Source organism: Neolamprologus brichardi, chromosome 12 (assembly GCF_056152115.1).
Source record: "Neolamprologus brichardi isolate AB-2024 chromosome 12, ASM5615211v1, whole genome shotgun sequence".
NCBI lineage: Eukaryota > Metazoa > Chordata > Actinopteri > Cichliformes > Cichlidae > Neolamprologus > Neolamprologus brichardi.
The window spans coordinates 18,922,705-18,945,031 of record NC_142115.1 but is presented as its reverse complement, the minus strand read 5'-3'; the positions used below and the strand labels follow the sequence as shown (position 1 = coordinate 18,945,031).

The 22,327-nt window shown below is 39.1% G+C and overlaps 2 protein-coding genes across 3 annotated transcripts; both read right to left on the bottom strand.

The window, feature by feature from the left end:
• Window positions 1-3,401: 3,401 nt before the first annotated feature.
• LOC148100215 (cobalamin binding intrinsic factor-like) lies at window positions 3,402-7,125 on the bottom strand. 2 transcript variants are annotated; one of them, XM_087849081.1, is made up of 5 exons: window positions 6,745-7,125; window positions 5,872-5,943; window positions 5,592-5,721; window positions 4,819-4,934; window positions 3,402-4,701 (listed from the first exon to the last, which is right to left on the bottom strand). In XM_087849081.1, exons 2-5 carry the CDS (start codon window positions 5,936-5,938, stop codon window positions 4,640-4,642), a joined length of 375 nt encoding a protein of 124 aa, XP_087705207.1. In that variant the 5' UTR covers window positions 5,939-5,943; window positions 6,745-7,125; the 3' UTR covers window positions 3,402-4,639. The 2 variants fall into 2 exon arrangements, with proteins under 2 accessions (XP_087705207.1, XP_087705206.1); XM_087849080.1 differs by lacking the exon at window positions 6,745-7,125 and having other exon boundaries at window positions 5,872-6,546.
• Window positions 7,126-14,561: 7,436 nt separating this feature from the next.
• Window positions 14,562-16,387, bottom strand: LOC148100214 (transcobalamin-1-like). Its single transcript, XM_087849079.1, has 5 exons — window positions 16,301-16,387; window positions 15,865-15,959; window positions 15,610-15,745; window positions 15,057-15,172; window positions 14,562-14,950 (listed from the first exon to the last, which is right to left on the bottom strand). Exons 2-5 carry the CDS (start codon window positions 15,929-15,931, stop codon window positions 14,856-14,858), a joined length of 414 nt encoding a protein of 137 aa, XP_087705205.1. The 5' UTR covers window positions 15,932-15,959; window positions 16,301-16,387; the 3' UTR covers window positions 14,562-14,855.
• Between the last annotated feature and the right edge of the window lie 5,940 nt (window positions 16,388-22,327).

The window sequence follows — 22,327 nt, the reverse complement described above, 5'->3', positions numbered from 1 at the left end:
TTCCACCTTCAAGCCTCATTGAGTAACCATGCAAGTACACCAGAAAGCTAACAAATAAAGTTAATGATGTTACCATAATCTGTGTTTGTAATTTACAAACTATTCAGACTTCGGTCTTTGTATTTATTTATATCTATCTATCTATCTATCTATAATTGAACAGTTTTATCAATTGATAGTTAGATCACTGCAATCAAGCAGTCATCTCAAATGAAATGAGTGAATTGCATTTTGAAATGGGAATGTTTAATGTAGAGTTATATCATTTGGAACATGTATAACACACTGTTACCAATCGTGCTTCACAAAGTCAAGGTGTGCTGCTAACAGAGGCTACGTCTACACTAATGGGGTGGCTGTAGCTGAGGTGGCAGAGCAGGTCAGCCACTAATCAGAAGGTCGGTGGTTCAATCCCAGGCTGCCTCCTGGCTGCATGCCAAATATCCTTGGGCAAGATACTAACCATGTCTGCCTACTGGTGGTGGTCAGAGGGCCCAGTGGCGCCAGTGTCCGGCAGCCTCGCCTCTGTCAGTGCGCCCCAGGGCAGCTGTGGCTACAATGTAGCTTGCCATTGCCAGTGTGTGAATGGGTGAATGACTGAATGTAGTGTAAAGCGCTTTGGGGTCCTTAGGGACTGAGTAAAGTGCTATACAAGGCGCAGGCCATTTACCATAATATGGATAAATTTGAAAAATGCGTTTTGTTTTGTTTTTTTTGTCTAAAATCGCTCTGTGTCCACACTATCGCTTTCAGTCGTTTTCATCCACACTGAAAACGCTACGTTCCTGTACTGCACATGCTTGAAACGTAAGACGATTTGACGTGCGCCACTTCCATCTGCCGTTTATTTACTTTCTGGTTCTTTGAAACATTGCGGCAAAATGTTGAGGAAAAGCGCCAGGTTTTATCTGGAGCTATTGTAGTTCACCCTCAAATTGTTTCATTTTATTTTTTTTTCCCTTGCCTTGTTTGGTATCATTCTTTTCAGCTCAACTGAATTTAGTTGTTTTTTCACTGACATACTGCATTAGTGTTACTGATCTGAAATCACACAAAGAACTTAAAATCCTAGTAGTATTTTTTTACTGTAAAAAAACAAAACAAAACACAGACATGTTGAGTACATTTTGATAACTTGAAATGCAAATATAAATTGTATATTTTGTAAACATATACAACTATTTATCTAAAAATGCAGCCAATACACCTGCCATTTTTTTCAATTTGTACAACCATTTAAAAATATTACTAAAACTAAAATGAGAGAACAATCAAGTTTCGCAATAAGATGCCCCACAAATGATGTGTGCCAGTAAAAAAAAAAAAAGTTTGTCCACCAAAAGACAGAGGAGAACATCACAGGGATAAACCTGCAGGCCTGACAACAGGAGGTGTATCACTCCGCTGGTTTTCTACTTAGTGACAGTGTTTACATTGCAAATGTGCCTCTGTGACATTCATTAGTGCCCTCACTGACACAAGACAACAAAACACACTGAGTATACACTCCACACTAAACATCACAAATCTCCCACATCTAAACTCTCTCTCTCTCTCACTCGCTCGCTCTGTGTCACTGCCGTTACCGTCACTCCCAAAACTTTCCTCTCTTCCTAAACAACCAAATCCCACTTGTTGACTTTTTTTTTTTTTTTTTTAATTGGTTGACATGGTGCATTTTTCCACCGATAGGAAAGAGGTGGCTTTTTTCCTTTCTTTACTGTTTTCGCGCTTTCGTGAGAAAACGCCACACACACACACACACACGTGATGACACTATTTAGAAAAAAGCATGGCTTATATATATTATCATAACTCTGGATTTACTGGCTTGTAATTAAAATTTAAAAACTTTGAAGTCTGAACTTTCAAAGTGGGCTGAAATAGAGACTCAGTGTGGCTGTAGCTTGTTGCTATGTCAGCTTAAAATAGTCATGTGATTTGGAGGTGCAGCGTGTCCGTGGACTACAGAGGGTTAATAACACTCACCTTCCTTCCATTTCCAGAGTGTAACATCCAACCACCTGTGTAAAATCCAAAATTCCCATGGTGTTGTTCAAAATGTGCTCTGGCACAATCATAAGCATCACTTGCTAGTGAAAACAAGAAAAAAGCCGGTCCTACAATGGGCTGAACCATTTGTTAATGGTGGAGGGGGGAAGGGGGGGGAACACTATGCAATATATTCAGTTTTAGCATTTATATTCACTGTGGACTGTAACTACGCTCAAACTGTTAATGCTATCTTATTTTATTAAACAACACTGTCATATGCAAAACTGGGGTGGCACTTGGGGTGGCAAGGGATCAATTTAGCGTGGCACTTGCTACCCCATGCCACCCTTCTAGATCCGCTCCTGCTCCCATGGCAAATTGGTCCTGGGTGAGGGACCAGACAAAGTGCGATTCAGAAGACCCCTATGAAAAGACCATCGAGGGAACAGTTCACCCTGCCCGGGATAGGGTTACCGGGGCCCTGGAGCCAGGCGAGCGTCTGGTGGCCGGCCAATAGTCCATAGTGCACGGCCGGGCACAGCCCGGAAAAGGGACATGGGCCCATCTTCCTGCAGGCCCATCACCCGCAGGAGGCACCGTAGGGGTCGGGTGCAGTGTGAGTCGGGCGGCGGCCATTAGTTGAGGCCCTGACGGACTGATCCCCAGCTACCAAGACCGGCAACTGGGGCATGGAATGTCACCTCTCTCGTGGGGAAGGAGCCTGAGCTAATGCGTGAGGTTGAGAGGTACCGGCTAGATATAGTCGGGCTCACCTCAACGCATGGCCGGGGCTCTGGAACCAGTCTCCTGGAGAGGGGCTGGACTCGGTCTCAGTCTGGAGTTGCCCCTGGTGAGAGGTGCCGGGCTGGGGTGGGTATCTTGGTATCCCTTCGGGTTGCTGCTGTTATGTTGGGGTTTCTCCCAGTGGACGAGAGGGTTTGTTCCCTTAGCCTTCGGGTCAGGGAATGGGTCCTGACTGTCTGTGCTCTTTTTTTGTGACTGAATTTTAAAAAGTTAAGAGACGTTCAACCCTTAACGTCATCAAAACACTGAAGTAATGGCTGTACAGATGGAGAAGGAGTTATTGCTTGAGTAAGAAGCAGGTAACTGAGAAGAGTTGCCTAGTTACCACCGTGGAGAGCATAATGAACTGGCAAGGAGTAGCAGGTTGCACCAGTTTAAGAAGCTCTCTTACTGATTACTTGCAGATGAGGCCCAGGTGAGATGCTGGAAGCTCCACCCCAAAGGGGTGGACAGAAGATCAATTGCCATAGGTGGAAACCCCCCAGACACTCCCGTGGACCATGACCATATATGTATGTTTATACAATACATATGGATTATCAGATATGAGTTGTTTCATCCTCTCAGTATTAGTATTCAGTAAACAAACACCAGCATCATCATTTGTTTGAATTTTTTAAATTAATTAATTGAGTTTTCAGGACAAGATTTAAGAAGTGACATGACAAATGTTAAAATAAACCACTTTGAATGCAGTTTAATTTTACACTGGGACAGGTATGTCACATGAAGCAAGCAACACAACATTGCTTTTATAGCCTAAGCTAGTTTGCAATGCCTGTAAAAGTTGGGCCTGTAAAACGCAGACCATGTAATAAAATACCAGAACAACAGCACAAATTCATTGTTGCATGACTGATTAATCTTTAGATTTGACTCGGTCAGACGTCCCATTTTCAAATCTGTTTTCAAAGCCTCTTTGTAATGACTGTTTTGACAAATTTATCCAAATTCACAGTAACAGCTCCACAATAACAGAACCAAAAAAAAGTACTGGGACCAGTACTTTTTATTATTTACATGCTGCCACTTGGCAATATCATCAGGATGTCTCCTGTCACCCTTCTACTGCCTTGTCCTCTTAGTATAAAAGCATCTTTGGCCACCTTTACTGCTGCCAGATGTTTTTAATTTTTGGTCTCTTTTGTTTGTATGGTTGATTAGAAGCCACTTGGAATTGAACACTTTTGTTTTTATAACAAATTGTTAGAAGTAAAAATTAAGTTGGACTTTAAGTTTTGGGAAAGTTTTTCACCTCTCATCAAAGAGACTTTTTCAGTTCTAAAACCAAATGGTGGAAAGTCCCAGGTATTTAAACCCTAGTTGGGGTTGTCCCTTAAGAAGGGTAGTACCCCACTATTAATCATGTGCCTCATTACACAAACCACACCATCCTTTTACAGTAAACCTGAGACCACTTGTCAGCATACAAGTAGCTCTCAAATAATGGAATTTGAATGTAAAATTATGGTACACTGGGGCAAGTTGAGAAAGTACTAATTGCTCTCAAACACAATAAAAGTTGCCATAAAGGCAGTAAATTTAAAAAAAAAAGTTCAAGTTGTTATATATGTTTTACTGACTGCTCTTGTGACTAATGGGGTTTTCTATTACTTCAGATTACTACACTGTGGCAGAATTGTAGATTAACGCTGTAATCTTAATTCATAAAGTCTGACAGAAACACAGTAAAAGAATCTAAGCTAGTGATAGGCTACTGATTTATGATTAGAAGACTCCCAAGCAAAAAAATGACACTACAAGTCAATTATTAACCTCAACGTGCCAAAGATCAAAGCGTATTGGTTGACCGTAAGTCACAATAAGACTTTAGATGGTCTTAAATTTTTGTGTATTTCAGGGTGACGACTTCATTTGCTGTTGGAAGGTAACATCCCATACCTGTAAAAAAAAAAAAGTAAAAGTTCAGAGAATATTATATAATACGACAAGTTGGACTGTGTGCATCAAATGTCTGACCTCAGCTTATCTAACACATCGTGAGTATGTTTCACTCACCAACATTGAGTGGGGTTGTACCACTCAGCAGTTGCCAGTAGTGTGATGAATTTCCTGCCAAACCATTTACACTCTGAAGGAATGGTCCATAGTCATCATGTGGTATGTACTGAAAGCTGAAAACATAGGGAATGACTTTTTAAAGAGCAAAATGGACAGTTTTTAATATAACTATGAAATCCTTTTTAACAATGCAAATAGTTTCACTCTCTATGTTTTTAAACAGAACTCTGCATTCAGTTATTAGTTATTATTAATCTCTGGCTCTTTTGCGCCTTTTGTCTTGTCTCCCTCCTGTGTGGGGCCATGTGATTGTTGGGACTTTCTCTATGTTATTGCAGGGTCTTTATCTTACAAAATAAAGTGCCTTGAGCAAATGTTGTGGTGATTTGGTGCTATATAAATAAAATTCAACTGAAAAGAAGAGTTATAGAAGGTCCTCTATTGTAACTGCACAAAAGAGCAGAGACACTTTCAAAATCTCATGAGGATTTATGAAACATTAATGAAAGGAAGGCATTTTAAAGCTAAAGATGTTATGTGGTTTTTGACTGTGCTGTACATATACAGGTTTCTGTGGTCTACTGTAAGAAAAAAGTATAAAGATTTGGTTTTTTTAAGATGTCAACAAACATTACAGAGCACAATTAGTTATCTGGAATTAAAAATTCACACCCAGATATACAGGGTCTCAATTTTAATTAAAAATTAAGAGAACAAAACAAAATGTATGGATTCTTCTAGTAAAGAAATAGCTGATATCATGGTCTTACTTGAAGCCTTGGTTTGAGTATTTCAGTCTCGTCAGTCCACCAAAGAGGCTTCCTCTATAAGCAGTAAAAGTGCTGTAGGTCTTAATGTCACTGGGTGGCACATTCACCTCCACTCTGAAGTTAGTGTTACCTTAAATAACAAAGGAGGTTGAAGTTAGTTTACAGAAGATGAGCAGAAAAACAATAAAGGCGATTAATCTATGTGACTATTCAAGGATTTTTTTGGCATTTAATTTTTTTTTAATTTAGCAACACAGGAAAAAAAAACACTAAAGGTTACCCTGAACTGATGTCCCAACAAAAAACAACAGCAGCAGGACTGCAGAGAGGAGAGCAGGCTTCTTCATTTTGACTGCAGGGCAAACATAAAATTTTGATATGCAAATATGAACACAAACATACGTTGTGGAAAGCAGTTCCTGAACACTGAGTATCACCATCCCCAAATACAGCATTTATATCGGAATAAAACCTCTTAATGTTTTATTATTATTTTTATTTGGTACGTGAGTTTATCAAGTTAACTAAAGGTTCACTTGATTGTAGTATTGTTAGGGTATTTGTTCTCACAACCAGTGTTTGGGATGTTGGCATTGCTCCCATTGTCAGCATCTCCCCTATAGGCCCTAAAAGTGAGGTGTGCAATATTAAGAAAGTTCAACAAAGTTAAGCTTTTCTTGCTTGACAAACCCTAAAGTCTAAGTTGGAGATAAAGAGTATCTCATTAGTGGTCATCAACTTTCCCTGTTAAGTTGGGCTTTCTGCTTCAGACTCTGTGAATGCCCAGGATTTCATGTGTCATATTATCCCTGTGAGTGTAGCCTACTCTAATCAGAGACGTTAGCAGATGATAAAATGGTGACAAAAATCTGTAAAAAACACATGAAAAATGTAACAGAACCGCACAGAGCAGTAAAATAAACATTTTAATTCAAGTAAACTATTTTAATGTTGACCGCTTTGGGTGCTGCCTTTTATTTCTAATATAAAGACTGCATGTTAGAAATCTGAAACCTTAGACTGAATACATTTAAATGTTAAAGGTTACTGTGCCTTTGAAAAAAAAGGAGACATGGAAATTGCTTTAGTATGTTAGTAGATCAAAGGTAAACTGCTTTTATTTAATATCAATGATATTTAAAGATATTCTTACCTTTTTCACGTTCTGTTTTCAATAAATGTGTAAGAATGCAGCTGTGGAGGTTGTAACTTTTCAGTTGAACAGTTCCTTCTCCTCAAGTTGAAGCTGAACTTTTATACCTCTGCGCCACACATAGCATTATACAGAAACAACCAATGATGATACAGAAAAATAACCAAGCCCTTTACTTGTGCAATCAAAAAAAGAGAAGCTTAAATCTGTGTTGACTAACCATGGATGTTGTCGAATGACAAAAGGTGACCATGTATATTAAATTGTATAGGAGGAGTTTTAATTTGCTACATCCAACATTTTCTCTACATTTCATTGTTAAATTGCAGGTTCGAATTCGACCCACGAATTTAACACCTAAGTGATTTGTCAGACTTCAGCCTTCTTCTTTACATAATTGAGCACTTTTATTGCTTGATAGTTAGATCACTGTAATGAAAAAATCAAACAGTCTCAAATGCAATATGTAAGTTATGTTGAGAAATGGTAATACTCTGATGTGGAGCTGTATCACTTGGAAAATGAATACCACATTGTTGTTACCATTCATAGCATTCATGCTTCACAAAGGTAAGGTGTGCTGCTGACAGTGGGTTTAACCTTATTTCTGGTTTGGTACCGAAACGTCTTAGAAGAATTTTCAGTGTATTTTTCCTTCCTTTTTGACTTTAACTTGAAATTGGCTCTCTCTACAGTACAGTATCATTTCCTGCTCCTGTACTGCACCCGGCCTACTTTATTCTTACTGACATGGCACAAATCAGTGATGTAGATTTAATGCACACTTTAACTGAAATATAGCAAGTTCAAAATGTTCTGATAATGCAGGGTTGATGTTTTTGACTTACAAATTTAGAAATTTGTTCTCTAAATAGCATCAAAAACATTAGCTAATGTAGCCTATTATTAGCTAATTTTAGCTTTCTGAGTCACTAGTCTGCTTGTGTATTGCGAGTTGCCAGTAAAGGAGCTGATGTACTTTATTATTTTACTTGTTAAAGATTTCTATTCCTATTCTGGGCTGCATTTCTTGTTTACAGAACAGCTCCAGGTTATAGTGAGTCAAAGGGTATTACTTATCTGTTTTCAGTTGCAGTAGTAGTTTTCAGTGGTCTTAGCCAATGTGTTGCATCTCAGTTTCAGGGTGTTGGCAATCTTCTTATAGTCTAGGCCAGGGGTCTGCAACCTTTAACACCCAAAGAGCCACTTGGACCCGGTTTCCACGCAAAAGAAAACACTGGGAGCCGCAAATACTTTTTGAAATCTAAAATGAAGATAACACTGTATATATTGTTTTTGGGTTTTTTTTTTACCTTTATGCTTTGTGTGAACAACTAAAGTAAGTAAGTAAAGTTTATTTATTAAGCGCTTTTCACAGACAGGCAGTCACAAAGCACTGTACACAAATATTAAAATAAACAATACAATCAATAGACATTATACACAATGTAAAATATCAAATGTAAATAATGTAAAGAATATAAAATACGTAGATCAACAAAAGGCTTGTTTGAACAGAAAAGTTTTTAACTGCTTTTTAAAAGAATCCACAGAGCAACTAAGGTGTGTTGCTTATGAAATCCATGAAGTGCTACAGAGAAAATTACATTTTATTTATGTAATTAACATATTTTGAACTCTTAAAGAAATATAACAAAAGGAAAGACACCCAGCTGAACTAAAATGATCCAGCAAACAAAAACTGTTGTGAGCCGCCACCCTTATATTGCCTTTGGGCTTTTGGAGCCTTGACCTGACTTTTAAAAAGTAATTGGGAAAAAAACACTCTGCTGCTAAAAAAAAATAGATATTTGCAAAATTCTGCCTAAATATGTATTTTACCTGGTTAATATGTGTGGCGGGGCGTGGTCTGCAGCGCCGCTGCAGGGGAGTCGGACGCACCTGAGCGGCACCCGCAATCACGCCTCGCCACCTTAAAGTCTGTGCTCTCTCTGCTGTTGAAAAGCTACAGCCGGCTGTATGTGTACAGCAACCGCGTGTGAAAAGTGGTCAGTAAAGAGATGCTGAAAAGTGTGTTCATGGAAACATCGTCGGGTCTGCCGTGATATGTTTACAATAAGACTTATGGTCCTGAAAATCTGCGCACAGCGTCTGCAAATCGGGGCTTTCATCTTTACGCAGGACTGTGTCATCTGTGAGGCGTGAGCGGTGTTTGTTTTTAACATGTGTGACACTTATTTTGAGCGATGAAAAAATAATAAGATATAATTTTATTTTTATATTTCAAAATCACAATAATCTTCCAATTTATAACTACAAGTTAAAAAAATAACTAAACACAAATAAAATACACTTCAGCTAAATACTTCTAATTTATTTTCCCAAACCACGCGGAGCCGCAGTATAAGGACAAAAGAGCCGCATGCGGCTCCAGAGCCGCAAATTGCCGACCCCTGGTCTAGGCCATCTTTATGTAGAACAATAATTCTTTTTTTCAGATCCTCGGAGAATTATTTGCCATGAGGTGCCATGTTAACCTTCTAGTGACCAGCATGAGAGTGTGAGAGCAATAACCCCAAGTTTAACAGTTTAACCTCCTCCCTATTAAAACCCGTGACCTTGTAACACTAACGAATCACATGACAACGGGAAGGGAAAGGGCTAGTTGGGCACAGTTTGGACATTTCCCCTCAGAGGTTTACTCACTTTTGTTGCCAGCACTTCAGACATTAATGGCTGTGTGTTGAGTTATTTTGAGGGGACATCAAATTTACACAATTATACAAGCTGATTACTTTACGTTCTATCAGAGTTTTATATTTTTAGTGTTGTCCCTTGAAAAGATATAATAATAACAAAAAAGGTTCGACATGGTCTCCTTCGAGTCTCATGTAAAAGAGATAACAAAGACCGCCTTTTATCATTTGAGGAACATGCCAGAATCAGACAAGTATTGTCAAGCGACACTGCAGAGGTTCCATGCATTTGTGTCTTGACGTATTGATTATTGTAATGCTCTTCCCTCTGGGCTACCAAAGAAAAGTTTTAGAGGTCTACAGATGGTGCAAAATGCAGCTGCTCACATTTTAAAAAGAGCTGGCTTTAAATGGATTGGCACCTTCATACCTTTCTGACCTTTTCCTTTATGTTCCATCTTGTGCTCTACCATCTCAGGACTCTGGCCTTCTAAAAGTTCCTAGAGCCAGAAAAAAGACAATTGGAGAGCGAGCTTTTTCTTTTCGTGCCCCGTTTCTGTGGAACAACCTCCCTCAAGATATTAGGCGGGCATGCTCTGTGGAGGTTTTTAAACCTAAGTTGAAGACACATTTGTTCACCCTGTCCTACAGGTCTTAATTCTACGGCTTTTAGTTTCTTAATTTTTACTGTTTCTAACTTGTATTGTGTCTTTTACTTGTATTGCTATGTATCACTTTTATTTTATTTGTCTTAAGTTTCAAATAGTTGTACAGCATTTTGTTTGAAAGCACTTTATTTATAAAGTTATTATTGTTATTATATATCAATAAGGACAGATCATTAGAAAGAAGGAACATGATTTACTGATGAACAGAAAATAGATGTTAGGCAGTTAGACTGCGATGGCCCATCTTTGCAGAACAGAACCCCTGCTGTGAAAGGGATTAGAGCAGGACCTCCAGAGCCTAGACGCTGAAGGTGGAGATGAAGGTTGCGTGAATGGAGATTGAGAGATGAGACGTGGAGATGATGGCCGACAGAACAGAGTGCTGGCAGAAGGCTGAAAAAGCGAATGCGAAGAGCCTGATCTAGGCTCAGGGTCGCTGACAGAGAAAAGCCTTCAACTTCACTGAGCATTTAAACAGCTAACAACTATTTACCCTCAAAAGTTTGACTCAACTGAACTGGACACAATGGGTTTCAGTGAGAGAAACATTTCATCACTCACTTGTTCATGACAGTTGGAGGAGCAAGCAGCAGCACTGTAAACTGACAATCAGACAGGTGTTTTTTGGAGATTTAGGACCAAAACTGAGCTCAAACTGAATTCACTTTAGACTGGTATTCATAAACTGAAAAATCTACAGCTTGGTTGGATGAGGGTGTTATTTTATGTTTGAAGCACACAATTCTTTATTGTGATAGAAAATTTGTGTTTCTCCTCATCTAACCTCTGTGTACTATTGAGATGCATTTGTAACTTGGACAAAGTGTCATGGTCCCCGCACCTCGCCAGCTGACAGCAGTCAGGCCCTTTGTTTTGTTTTGTTTATTCTCCTCTCTTGCCTCTGCTCTCTTTCTCTCTCGTCCTCTCTCTTTCTCCTGCCAGGGCGGAGCTCAGTATGGGCTCCCGCCCCTGGCCCACGCACCTGGGGATGATCAGCACACCTGCCGCTGATTACGAGAATTAGAGTACTACTTAAGATGGCGAGTCTGCTCTACTCGTCGCTGGATCGTTGAGCCATCAGCGTCAGTCGTCCTGCACTCTGCAAAGTTTTGGTCGTGAGTACGTCTGAACCTGGAGACTAACTGTTTCTCTGTCTGTGTATAGATTCCCCCCGGACCCGTTTCCCTGTGCACTGTGACTGAGCGTGAGCAAGAGTGGTAGAGGAAAGAAGAGGAGCTGTGTGTGTTTGCGAGAGCTGTATGGGTATCTCCTTCCCTGGACTCCTGCCCCTTTCACTCCCGGAGCCTGGAACCCCGGCCCCTTTTCCCCAGACACCGTTGTGTGTGTATATATATGTCACTGTGGAGAACACTGTAAATAAATTCACTTTTGATTTGAAGGAACTTGTGGTCTGCGCCTGAGTCCGCTCCGCTAACTGTGACACAAAGAGTGTATAGAATAATATGTCATAACAAATGCACTAGAAAAAAAAAAAATTTACAGACACAATTAAATTCCTTGTGCGTAAATTCTACAATTAGTGCGCGTGTGGCATATTTGAGTGAGGACTCGGTGCTTTATCAGGAGCTGTTATTTACTGTGCAGCAGTGGAAATACAGACCAACTGTCACTGGATTACTTTATTGGATTACTGCACTTGACTTTAGGTTGTTCCTACTAATCCTAAATAAATATTAACTTTTAAATCCTCATAGTTTTCAAACAGAGGATTTGAGGAAGCAGGTAACTGAGTTACAAATCCAATTTAACAACAAGAAAGAACAAAGAAAACAAAAACATGCTGATAAGATAAATCCCACCCTAAATGCCTCCTCTACTAAAACTACAGTTGCAGTAAAAGCCCAACAAATAGCACCTAAACCCAAACCAAAACCTTGGTTCTGTTTTAAGCGTGATCATATAGCCAGAAAGAGTGAAGATCCTCTAAATAAGACCTTGGTTGATCAGAAATACAAGGAGTTAAAAGAGAGACAAAGAAAGTGGGAATCCAAATATGGTCATTTAAACTGGACCAGGTTGCAGTGCAGGGACTGACTGCCCCCGGGAATGAGCCAAGATGTCCCATATGATTTCAGGACAAAGAAGAAATCACATGCTGAAGCCATTCCCAAGCCCATTTACTCTTTGACCGTCTTCCAAAAAGGTTTATTGGTCTGAAGTGTACTGCAGTGGTCTTCATTGAAGGGATTCAGTGTAACAGATTTGATTCAGGTTCCCAAGTAACCACAGTATCAAAGTCCTTTTATGACAGGAACCTTTCAAGTCAGAAAATCTTTCCCATCCAGGATTTGCTGGACATTGAAGGTGCTGGTGGTCAGGAAGGTGCCCTATCTGGGATATATATCCGCAACCATCAATTTCCCTGAAGGTGTCATGGAGAAATCAGCTGAAGTTGACACAGTTCTTGTGGTTCCTGATCACAGGACAAACATAGGAGTGCCCTTGCTGATGGGGAATAATAACCTGGATATTTTGTATGAAACAGCTGGGTTAGGGAAAGCTCAGCCAAGTCATTCTTTACAGGAAAAACACATCCATCAGCCCCCACTGGTGAAGCATCTCTAGCACAGGTTCAAAACCCATCAAGACAATGGCAGAGTAGGGAAATTGAAGCTGCAGAGCAAAAAGTGCATCATTGTTCCTGCAGGAAAAAAATGTCCTTAACTGGATATGCAAGGAAGATCACAACAACATCTGATACAACCCTGATGGTTGAGCCTCTACAGTCAACCTTGGCTGGTGGGCTTTTGTTTTGCAGTTTTATAATGTCATGCCCTTTATGTTCATCATTTAAAAGATGGACCATAAGAAGCCGACCAGATTGTAGTCACAGAAAGACTGGCTGGAATAAAAGTTCACAAAAAGTAATCTACGGGAGACATTTTGGGACTAATTGATCAGCCTCAGCCTGTTGAATCTGAGTTGAGTCAAGAGCTCTCTACTCTAAATTTCACAAATTCCAACCAATGATGGCCCAGAATGAAGACAATGAGAAGGACTAGGTTCAGCGATCGCCCCTGCATGAGATCAGTCCAGCTGAAGACAATCAATCTGAATATTGCTTAACTAGGTTGGGTGATACTCATACTTTGATTACAGAAGTAAGCAACAAAAAAATCAATGGTATGGAGGAAGAAAGAAGAGGAGAACCAAATCTCTCTAAAGATGTTCCTAATCACGAAGAGCATGTGGGACTAAGGAGGTCATCAAGGGAGAGGACAGCTCCAAAAAAGCTAACTTATCCAACGTTATGAAATCCTTTAGTGAGAGTCATGCACTCCATTCTGTCTGGGTTAGACCAAGCTTTCACCTGAGCCTTGACCCTTGACAGTGTACATAGCGTAGATCAACTTATCCCCAGGACACTGAAACAGTGTAAAGTTCCACATGCATGCGGCTTAAGAGGAAGAGAATGTAACCCTCTCAAAGTTATCCACTGCTATTCAAGCCAGTTTTAATGTTTAATATATGCAGTACCAATTTTATCCAGCAGTGATGGCACTATAGTTGTCCTGCAAAGCATTATGAGGTAATAAGAATAATTGCAGTGCAAGCAGATAGACAGCAAGCCAGGAAAAAAAAACAGAGCATAGAGTATTCACCGGAGTGAATAGGAACTTTAAAAAAATAAGTGTTAAGGTTTTGACAGATAAAGACTTATGGGGATTTGCTCACCATACATCCCATTCTCCAGTTGTTGTTTTTTTTACTTTGTTGTGACATAATGTGAGAAACAGTTAGAATGTGAATCCAGTGCAGTTCTTCTCCAGAGACGTATCGCTCCACCCAGGAGGATGGCGAACAAAGATTCTACTAAACTTTACAGATAAGCACTGGGCTTATCCACACACATACACACACTACCCGGGTAGATTGACAAAAAAAAATTCTCAGAGCTCTGAATTTTTTTTTTATTATTTTTTCCCCTTTTAGCACCATATTTTACTGTTTTTTTTTCCTTTCCTCACCAAACCAGAATGGTTAGTGGAGGCTTTTATTCAACAGTTATTCAACAGTAATGCACTAATACAAAAATTATTAAGCAATTAATTTGTTCTTATTCTGCTCACAACCCCATAGGAGCCCCCAAAAGCTCAAAAATAGTTGTAATTTCACAGCTGATCTTAGAGACTTGCTGGTGTCCAAGAGGAGGTCAGCTTCCCAGTCAATCTCAGAAGCCTCCTGGCTCCCAAGCTGTTGATAACTGGATTCATAGAATGCAGAAGCCATTTTAAAGCTAAGCTGCCCTTATTGGCTGTTTTTCCTGGCCAGCAGCCTTTGGAGAGTCTACTGTATAACCACACAATCTTTTTACACTGAAACTGATATCCCTTGTCAGTATATAAGTACCTCTCAAACAATGGAATTTGAATGTAAAAGTATGGCAAGTCGAGAAACTACTAATTACTCTCAAACACAATAAAAGTTGCAATAAAGGCAGTAAATTAAAAAAACAGTTCAAGAACTTCAGTTGACTAATATGCAAATGTTGCATGTCTTTAAACTTTAATATGTTTTACTGATTACTCTTGTAACCAATGGAGTTTTCTGTTACTTCAGGTTACTACACTGTGGCAGACGTGTAGATAAAAGCTGTAATCTTAATTGATTAAGTCTAACACAAACCCAGTCAAAGAAACTAAGACAGTGATAGGCTACTAACTTATGATTAGACACATTTTCTCATGAAAAGCTTCCAAACAGAAAAATTACCCAAAAACTAAGTATTAACTTAAACCTGCCAAAACCAAAGTATGTTGGTTGACTATAAGTCAGAATGAGATTTCAGATGATCCTGTTGTGTTGAGGTGTATTTAAGGGTGATGACTTCATCTGCCTTTGGAAGGTAACATCCTATACCTGTTAAAAAAAAATTCAGAGAATATTATAATGGGACAAGCCAGACTGCGTGCATCAAATGTCTAACCTCAGCTTATCTAACACATCGTAAGTATGGTTCACTCACCAACATCAAGTAAGGTTATACCACTCAGCAGTTGCCAGTAGTGTGATGAATTTCCTGCCAAGCCATTCACACTGATGAGGAATGGTCCATAGTCATCATTTACTTTGTATTCAAAGCTGTAAACACAGGGTATGACTTTTTCATGGACAAAATTATGCACAGTTTTTGAAATAACTGTGAAGCTCAAAAGAAGGTTATTGTAATTGCAAAAGTACAAGAGCACCGACACTCTTGAGAACTCATAAAGACTTATGAAACATCAATGAAAGGAAGGCATTTTGTTGAAGCTAAAGATGTGATGTGGTTTTCTAAATACATGCAGGTTTCTGTAGTTTACAATGATCAGATGAAAATGTGAAGAATTGTTTGTAAAGGTCAGCAAAGCTGTTTCATCTTGACTAAATGTCAACAAATAGGAGAAAACAATTGGTCATCTGACAATCAAAAATTCACACCCAGAAACACAGGGTCTCAATTAGAATTACACATTGAGGGAACAAGAGAGACTGTATAGCTTCCTCTAGAAAAGAAATAGCTGATTAGATGGTCTTACTCAAAGCCTTGGTCTGACATTTTCAGTCTTATCAGTCCACCGAAGAGGCTTCCATTAGGAGCAGTAAAAGTGTTGTAGTTCTTAATGCTATAGGGTGGCGTATTAACCACCACTTTGAAGTAAGTGTTATCGTTACCTGTATGCAAAGATGAAGAGCAGAAAAACAATAAAGGCGACCGGTCAGGCCTACGTGACTATTTAAGGACATTTTTACATTTCTTTTTCTTTTTTTAATTTAGCTACACTGAAGCTTACTTTGAGCTGACTGCCAAACACAAACCAGCAGCAGCAGGGCTGCAGAGAGGAGAACAGGCTTCTTCATTCTGACTGGTGGGTAACACAATTCACACCTAAAAAGTTAGATATGCAAACATGAACACAAATATACATCAGGAATGCATAAATCTAACCATTGTGGAAAGCAAATAAAAACCTCTTAGTCTTTTTTTCCGTTAGGTACATGAGAGTAAGAGTACGATTAACTAAATGTTGATAATCAGTAAATCACTAAAAAATTTCTAAGTGGTCAGTGTGCAACACAATAAAAGTATAATAATCACTGTTGGCTGTTTTTTGTCAACAATGACAAAGAGCTTGGTTATTTAGCTTTTTTTTTTAATTTCTTTTTACATTAAAATGAAAAATGATTTATTCATATATATATATATATATCCAGTTAGAAAACTCTTACCTTCTTCACCTACTCCTTCCAACAAATACAACTAATGCACCAGTGGAGGTTGGTAAGTTTTCAGTTGAACAGTTCCTCCTCCTCAAGTTGAAGCTCAACAATAGATAAGGAACTTTTATACCTCTATGCCTCACATAGCATTACACAGAAACAACCAATGATGATACTGAAAAATACTTCCTGACAGACTGCCTTTGGATCCCCACACCCACCAGTAAATCTATCTGCATGCCTGATTGCATTAAACCTTTAGAAGTTATAACATTACATTAAAGCACTGAATAAAGACTTTTTGTACAATAGTATTTTCTTCCTGACTAGTTTTAGTGCTTTTTTGGTTTCTTCCCCAACCAGTTGTGGCAGATAACTGGCCCTCCCTGAGTCTGTTTTTTCATTATCAGTCTACCCTCTGGACCTACTGTCAGAATAAATATTAAAAAAAAAACGAGCAACAGTCAACAACTGGAGTATTTATTCTTCCAAGGGCGCAAAACCATCAAATGCAAGGTTTCATGCAAGTGCTTGAAGGAGGAAGTCCCCAGTGACCTGTTTATTACATTTTGTCCATCCCACCCTTCTTTGCCTTAAAACTGTCACACATAAACACTTTTTCTTCTACAGGCTTCCCAGAAGAACAATTGTGAATGTGTGTACTGTAATAAGCAGATAACATTTTTTTGCAACCTGGGAGTACTTCCAGGCACTAAGTGTACTAAGTGTAGTAGGGCTGCCACGATTAGTCGACTAGTCACAATTACGTCGACTATCAAAATCAGCGACTACTAAATTTTATAGTCGACGCGTCGTTTGAAGCTCTAGTAGGATGTAGTAGGATTTAAGAGTGTAATAACGGACTTAAACAGAAGATGGCAGCACCGCATGTACAAGGATGCCAGCTGCCGTTAAACCCCGAAGAAGAAGAAGCTGTGCCCGCATTTTTTAGGCTGATTACATTACAGCGACATGGCGAAGCCTGTTCAAATGCGTTCTGCATTTCCCCCGATTTGAAGGATGGGTCAAGTGTATCATTCGTGGCCCATCCTATCCCAGGATTCATAGCGTGGCCCAGCCAATTCCAGTTCTCCAACAATGGCGGCAGCTACTTAGTTTTAATATTGCTCTTATTACTATTTCTGGGTCACAAAATGAACTTAACATATTTTCAGGCGAATGTAGCTGTGTAAACCTCAAATATCTGCTCAGTTTATTAAGACATCACCTATTTGCAAAAGTGCTCCGACGTTTTCGGAGACGTCTGTTACCCAGCACCTCAATAGGTAGCTGGGGGCAAGGCTCACTAGAGCCCGTGAGAACACCGGACACCCAGAAAATCGTTTTCAAACCCACCGCTGTCTTTCGCTACTCAGGTTAAACATGATATATAAGTCACTTAGATAACTTAAAAATGTTGTTTGGCTTTTTTCATTGTTTTATTTGTTCCTGAGTAAATCGGTTTGGCTGAGATTAAAGTTATAGTTTTTACACAGCTGAATAAACGTCAAACAGAACTGATTATCAGAAGTGTGAGATGCTCGAGAATATACTCCTGTTATATTTTAGATAGCAAGGAGCAGACGGCTGAGTTTATTAAACTCCACCGAGACAATCTGCAAATGTAATTAAAAGTTTAATAAACTATCATCTTGTCTTTATTTTTAGTTAGCACATACCTTAAACACTTCAAGCTGTAAGCTAATGATAGTTATATAAGAGCAGATGCATGCTGGCGCAATAAGCTGTACTTTTACATTCAATGGATGCATGATCTGATTAGTCGACAAATCGCAAAAATAATCGGTGACTAGTCAACTATCAAAATAATTGTTTGTAAAGTGTATACTTGACTCATGCAGATCACACTCGTTGGAACATTGCATAACATATTTTCCCCATTACCTACATTGTGTGGGTTTAACTGCTTTTTCGGTTTCTTCCCCAACCAGTTGTGGCAGATAAATTCTTCTGTTTTTTCATTCTCAGTACTTGGTGATCCTTGCTTTCGCAAGTTCACACAGGAGTCTGGACTTCTGGAGAACTGGAGATCACAGCACCATCATTTTACAATTGAAATGGCACTTGACGACGTCAGCCCCAGCGTTTTTACTACCACCCCCTCTTTAATTTGACTGTGGAAATTACACATGATCTAAAATTACACGTTATGTAATAAGCTGATTTTTTTTTTTTTAAAGATAAAGGATAATTTTTAAACAAGTATTTTAAGCACTTTGACAAAATTCACTTTTACATACGTTCTGTTTCATTGTGTCTAATAAGCTTCACCAGTTAAATGCAGTCACTACATGACTGAAACACAAACTTTATCTCTCCTAAAAGATTATGGATGTATGCTGTTGTGTTCTGTTTTTGAGAGTGAAGATTAATATGTTCAAGTTATACGTTTTCAAAATTTATTATCAAACAGTTAGAATTTCAAATTAGTTTTACATTGCACCACGGACCTCGGCCTCTCCACATGGCTCCGAGAGATAAAGGCTGCCGCACCCAAGCAGTAAACACTTTTATCGCGTGTGGTTAAACAGAATGTTAACATGATTGGTCAAAAAGTAGTAGACACTCAAAAGTTACAAAAGACAGCTGGTGTTTGGAAGAGAACAAATATTCAAAACATAATTTGATCATTTCAGTATCTCCATGTACCAACATGCTGTTTCCCCATATGGAAAATAAAAATAAAAAAAAAACATATATGATTTACTCATGAAAGTGGCCACTTTCATGAGTAAATCATATATAAATCATATAAGGCTTACATGATTTACTCATGAAAGTGGCCACTTTCTCATTACTTTCATATATTTTTTTTAGTAAGTATACAAAACATACAAGTTTCATTATATAATTTTTCAAGGGATCTTATATGTGTTTTCACTCTTGTATGCTTTTCATACAAGTTTCATACAAGACAGATAAAAACTTTATAAGATTTATATATATCTTTTCCATATGGGTCTGCTCCCAGTGAAATACTTCCTCCTGGATTAAAATGTTTTTAATGTTAGATTTAATTCAGAGTAAGCTGTTAAAATGAGAACAACACATTTTTACATCAGACGATAAGGACGCGCCCGCGGGGGGTTTGAAAACAGTGTGCAGGGAGTCAGGCGTTCTCACCAGCTATAGTGAGCCTTGAACTATCAAGCTCGTGGGGTAACAGACATCTCGAAAATATCAGATTATCTTAGCGAATAGTAATATATTGATAACTTGAGAAGATATTTGAAATTTACAAATCGACATTTTTGCCTGAAAATATTGTAAAAGTTTATTTTGTGTCACAGAAACAGTAAAATTTTAAACTTTGAGAAATGGCCTCATTATTTCCTCCTGACCTTGTGTGGGTTCAGTTGTTTTTCAGGTTTGGTTATTTTAGTGTGACCCCAGACCCATCGACTAACAATGGAGGAGGTGGGGTTTGTGACCTGTACTGCAGCCAGACACCAGGGGGCGATAGAGAAATTTTGGCTTAATCTTTGGGGAGCTATTACCTGTTAAAGTTCTCAGACATGGGATTGTACAAGGGGCATACAGGGGCAGTGTTATTTGGAATGAATGCGCAACAAGTTCCCTCAAAAATTGAATACACTTCCCCTCTTTTTGTCAATAGCATCTCCAAAGCCATTCTGTTTTGCTATGTCATGAGACCAGTGTAGGGACTAACGCGTTATTAAGTAACACGTTACAGTAACTACATTATTATTGTGGTAACGAGCACGGTAACTAGTTATTATGCCAAAATCAGGAACGCGTTAATCGTTACTGGGATTTAGATAGGGTCATTATTTGTTACTTCTTGCAGTGGCTATCGCGGAGCTTCCACAGATTCAGTAACATTAACAAGTGGTGGAGGCCAGCAGGTGGATGAGAGAAAGGGGAGGCAAGACGAGAGACCCGAGGCGGGGCCGGGTGTTTTGGGAATCCATCCTACCTCATAAAACATCCTACCCAATGTTTCTGCGCACACGCAGTGCATGCACACAACACCAAAACAAATTAACTTCTTTTTCTCTCACCCATCCGGTCCGAGTGTCAGGTGAACTGAACTTCAGGTAAGAAGTTATGAACTGCAGTCTATCTGGGTCAGATATAAACCAAGTTTAGGTGTAGTTTATTTTCGTTATGCTGGCTTTTTCATACTGGGTACTAGCTAGCATGACAGAGTTTCTATACAGCTGGGTGGATGCTATGATGTTACTAATGCTGAACTTTATTTTATTCATAAGGTTAGTTAGTTAGTTAGTTGCCAACCATCCCCTAAAAAACTGAATCATCCCGCATTTAGAGAAAATATTACGCGTTTCATATTAAGGTGAAAAGGAATGCCAGGAAGCCCCCTGGCTTCTGCTCCACAGCTGCTGAGTGACCCCTCATCTGGGGCTCTCCTCAGCTCTTTCCGGGGTAGTGGCGCGGCTGCCCCTCCGTTGGTCTTCCTTGGTCTCTTGTGTTCTGAGGACCTCTGGATGTCTGGAATCTTGATCTCCTCCATACCTGCTTCATGCCCTGGAGGACGGGGCTGTGGCTCCCCACACCCTCTAGCAGATCATTACATGAAGGAACCTTTTAATACAAGCGTGCTCATGCTCACAGGAGTACACACGGGTGCTCACACACACAGACTACACCCTTTTTGGCTCCTACCCCAAAGCACACTGTGCGCTGTCGATCTTACGTGCTGCACAATAATATTTAATATTTAGTATTTACTATTATATTCACATAGATCATTGCGATTATGTTGTTTATTATATCGCTCTTTTTTTTTTGCTTGTTTTCTCTCTTTTTTTTTTCAACAGGTGATCCAGGTGATTGATATATGTATTTTTTGTCTGTTTGTTTTGTTGTTTTTTGCCCTTTATCACCGTTCCTCTTCCCCGCTGTTTTTCTTTCCCTCTTTCTTTCTCCCCTTTCTTTTCCCCTGTCAAGTCTGTCCCGTATTTAGCAGGTTAAAATAAAATAAAATAAACAATAAAAGGTGAATCAACTAGACCAATAGGGCAAGGCTGGGATGGTCCATTTTGTAAAGTAAATCCGTTGGGCATCTTTCTTTGCCTTTAGACAATAATTCTGATGGCAAAAGAGCCAAACGGGACAGGCAGTTTTTCTGCCCCAACCAGTTGCTGCAGAAGCCTGCCTCTCCTTGAGCCTGAGTCTGTTTCATACTCTCGGGCTTTCCTCCTGAACTACTTCCCCCAGTCTCTGCCTTTCAATCCAGTACCAGGGCCATTAGATAGTCACTCACCCTACATGTCATGCCAGTATCAAGTCTTTTTTGGCCCTCACCAAGGTTCATTTTTAGGTGCTGCCCGTGTGCTCTGTTTTCTGGTCAACCATTTGCATACAAATTCTATGGAGCAAAGTTGAACATCTGTGATAAGTGCCGTAAAACTACTTTTCTAGATTTAAAAAAAGCCAACCTACTTTCACACCCTTGTTTTGTTTGTGTATACTGAAATCTAAGCTAATAGCTGAACATGATATCTCAACCACTTGAAGATGAAAGCCTGAAGTTCTCACAGTTTTTTCCTGACCATTGAAATAAATCAGGATCTGTAATCTGATATATAAACAATGTCTGAGTATTGACTAGTATGTAACAAAACAAAACAAAACAAAACAAAACCCCACCAACGTCACACCACCCAAAGAAGTTCAATATTTGAGAACACTAATACAAAAATTCACATTGTAAAAAACAACTAGTGACAGTTTCTGAATGGTATCTAAATATATTTCACAATAATGCAAAAGCATGTAGAATACATGAAATTTTTAGTCATAAAATAAAAATGCTATTCTTATTCACTTTTCAATTATCTTGTTAATAGTAAACACATCAGAAACAAATATCAAACAGAAGAGATACATACATAGAGGATTATGTACAAACTAGAGGAACATGTAAAAAACAAGAGAAAGGCACACAATGGAGAGCAAAGTGCTTGGAAGCAGTGGAAAAGGACTTGGTCTAATAATGAGTAAGCTGAAGAGGAAATGGATTTGCGCTCA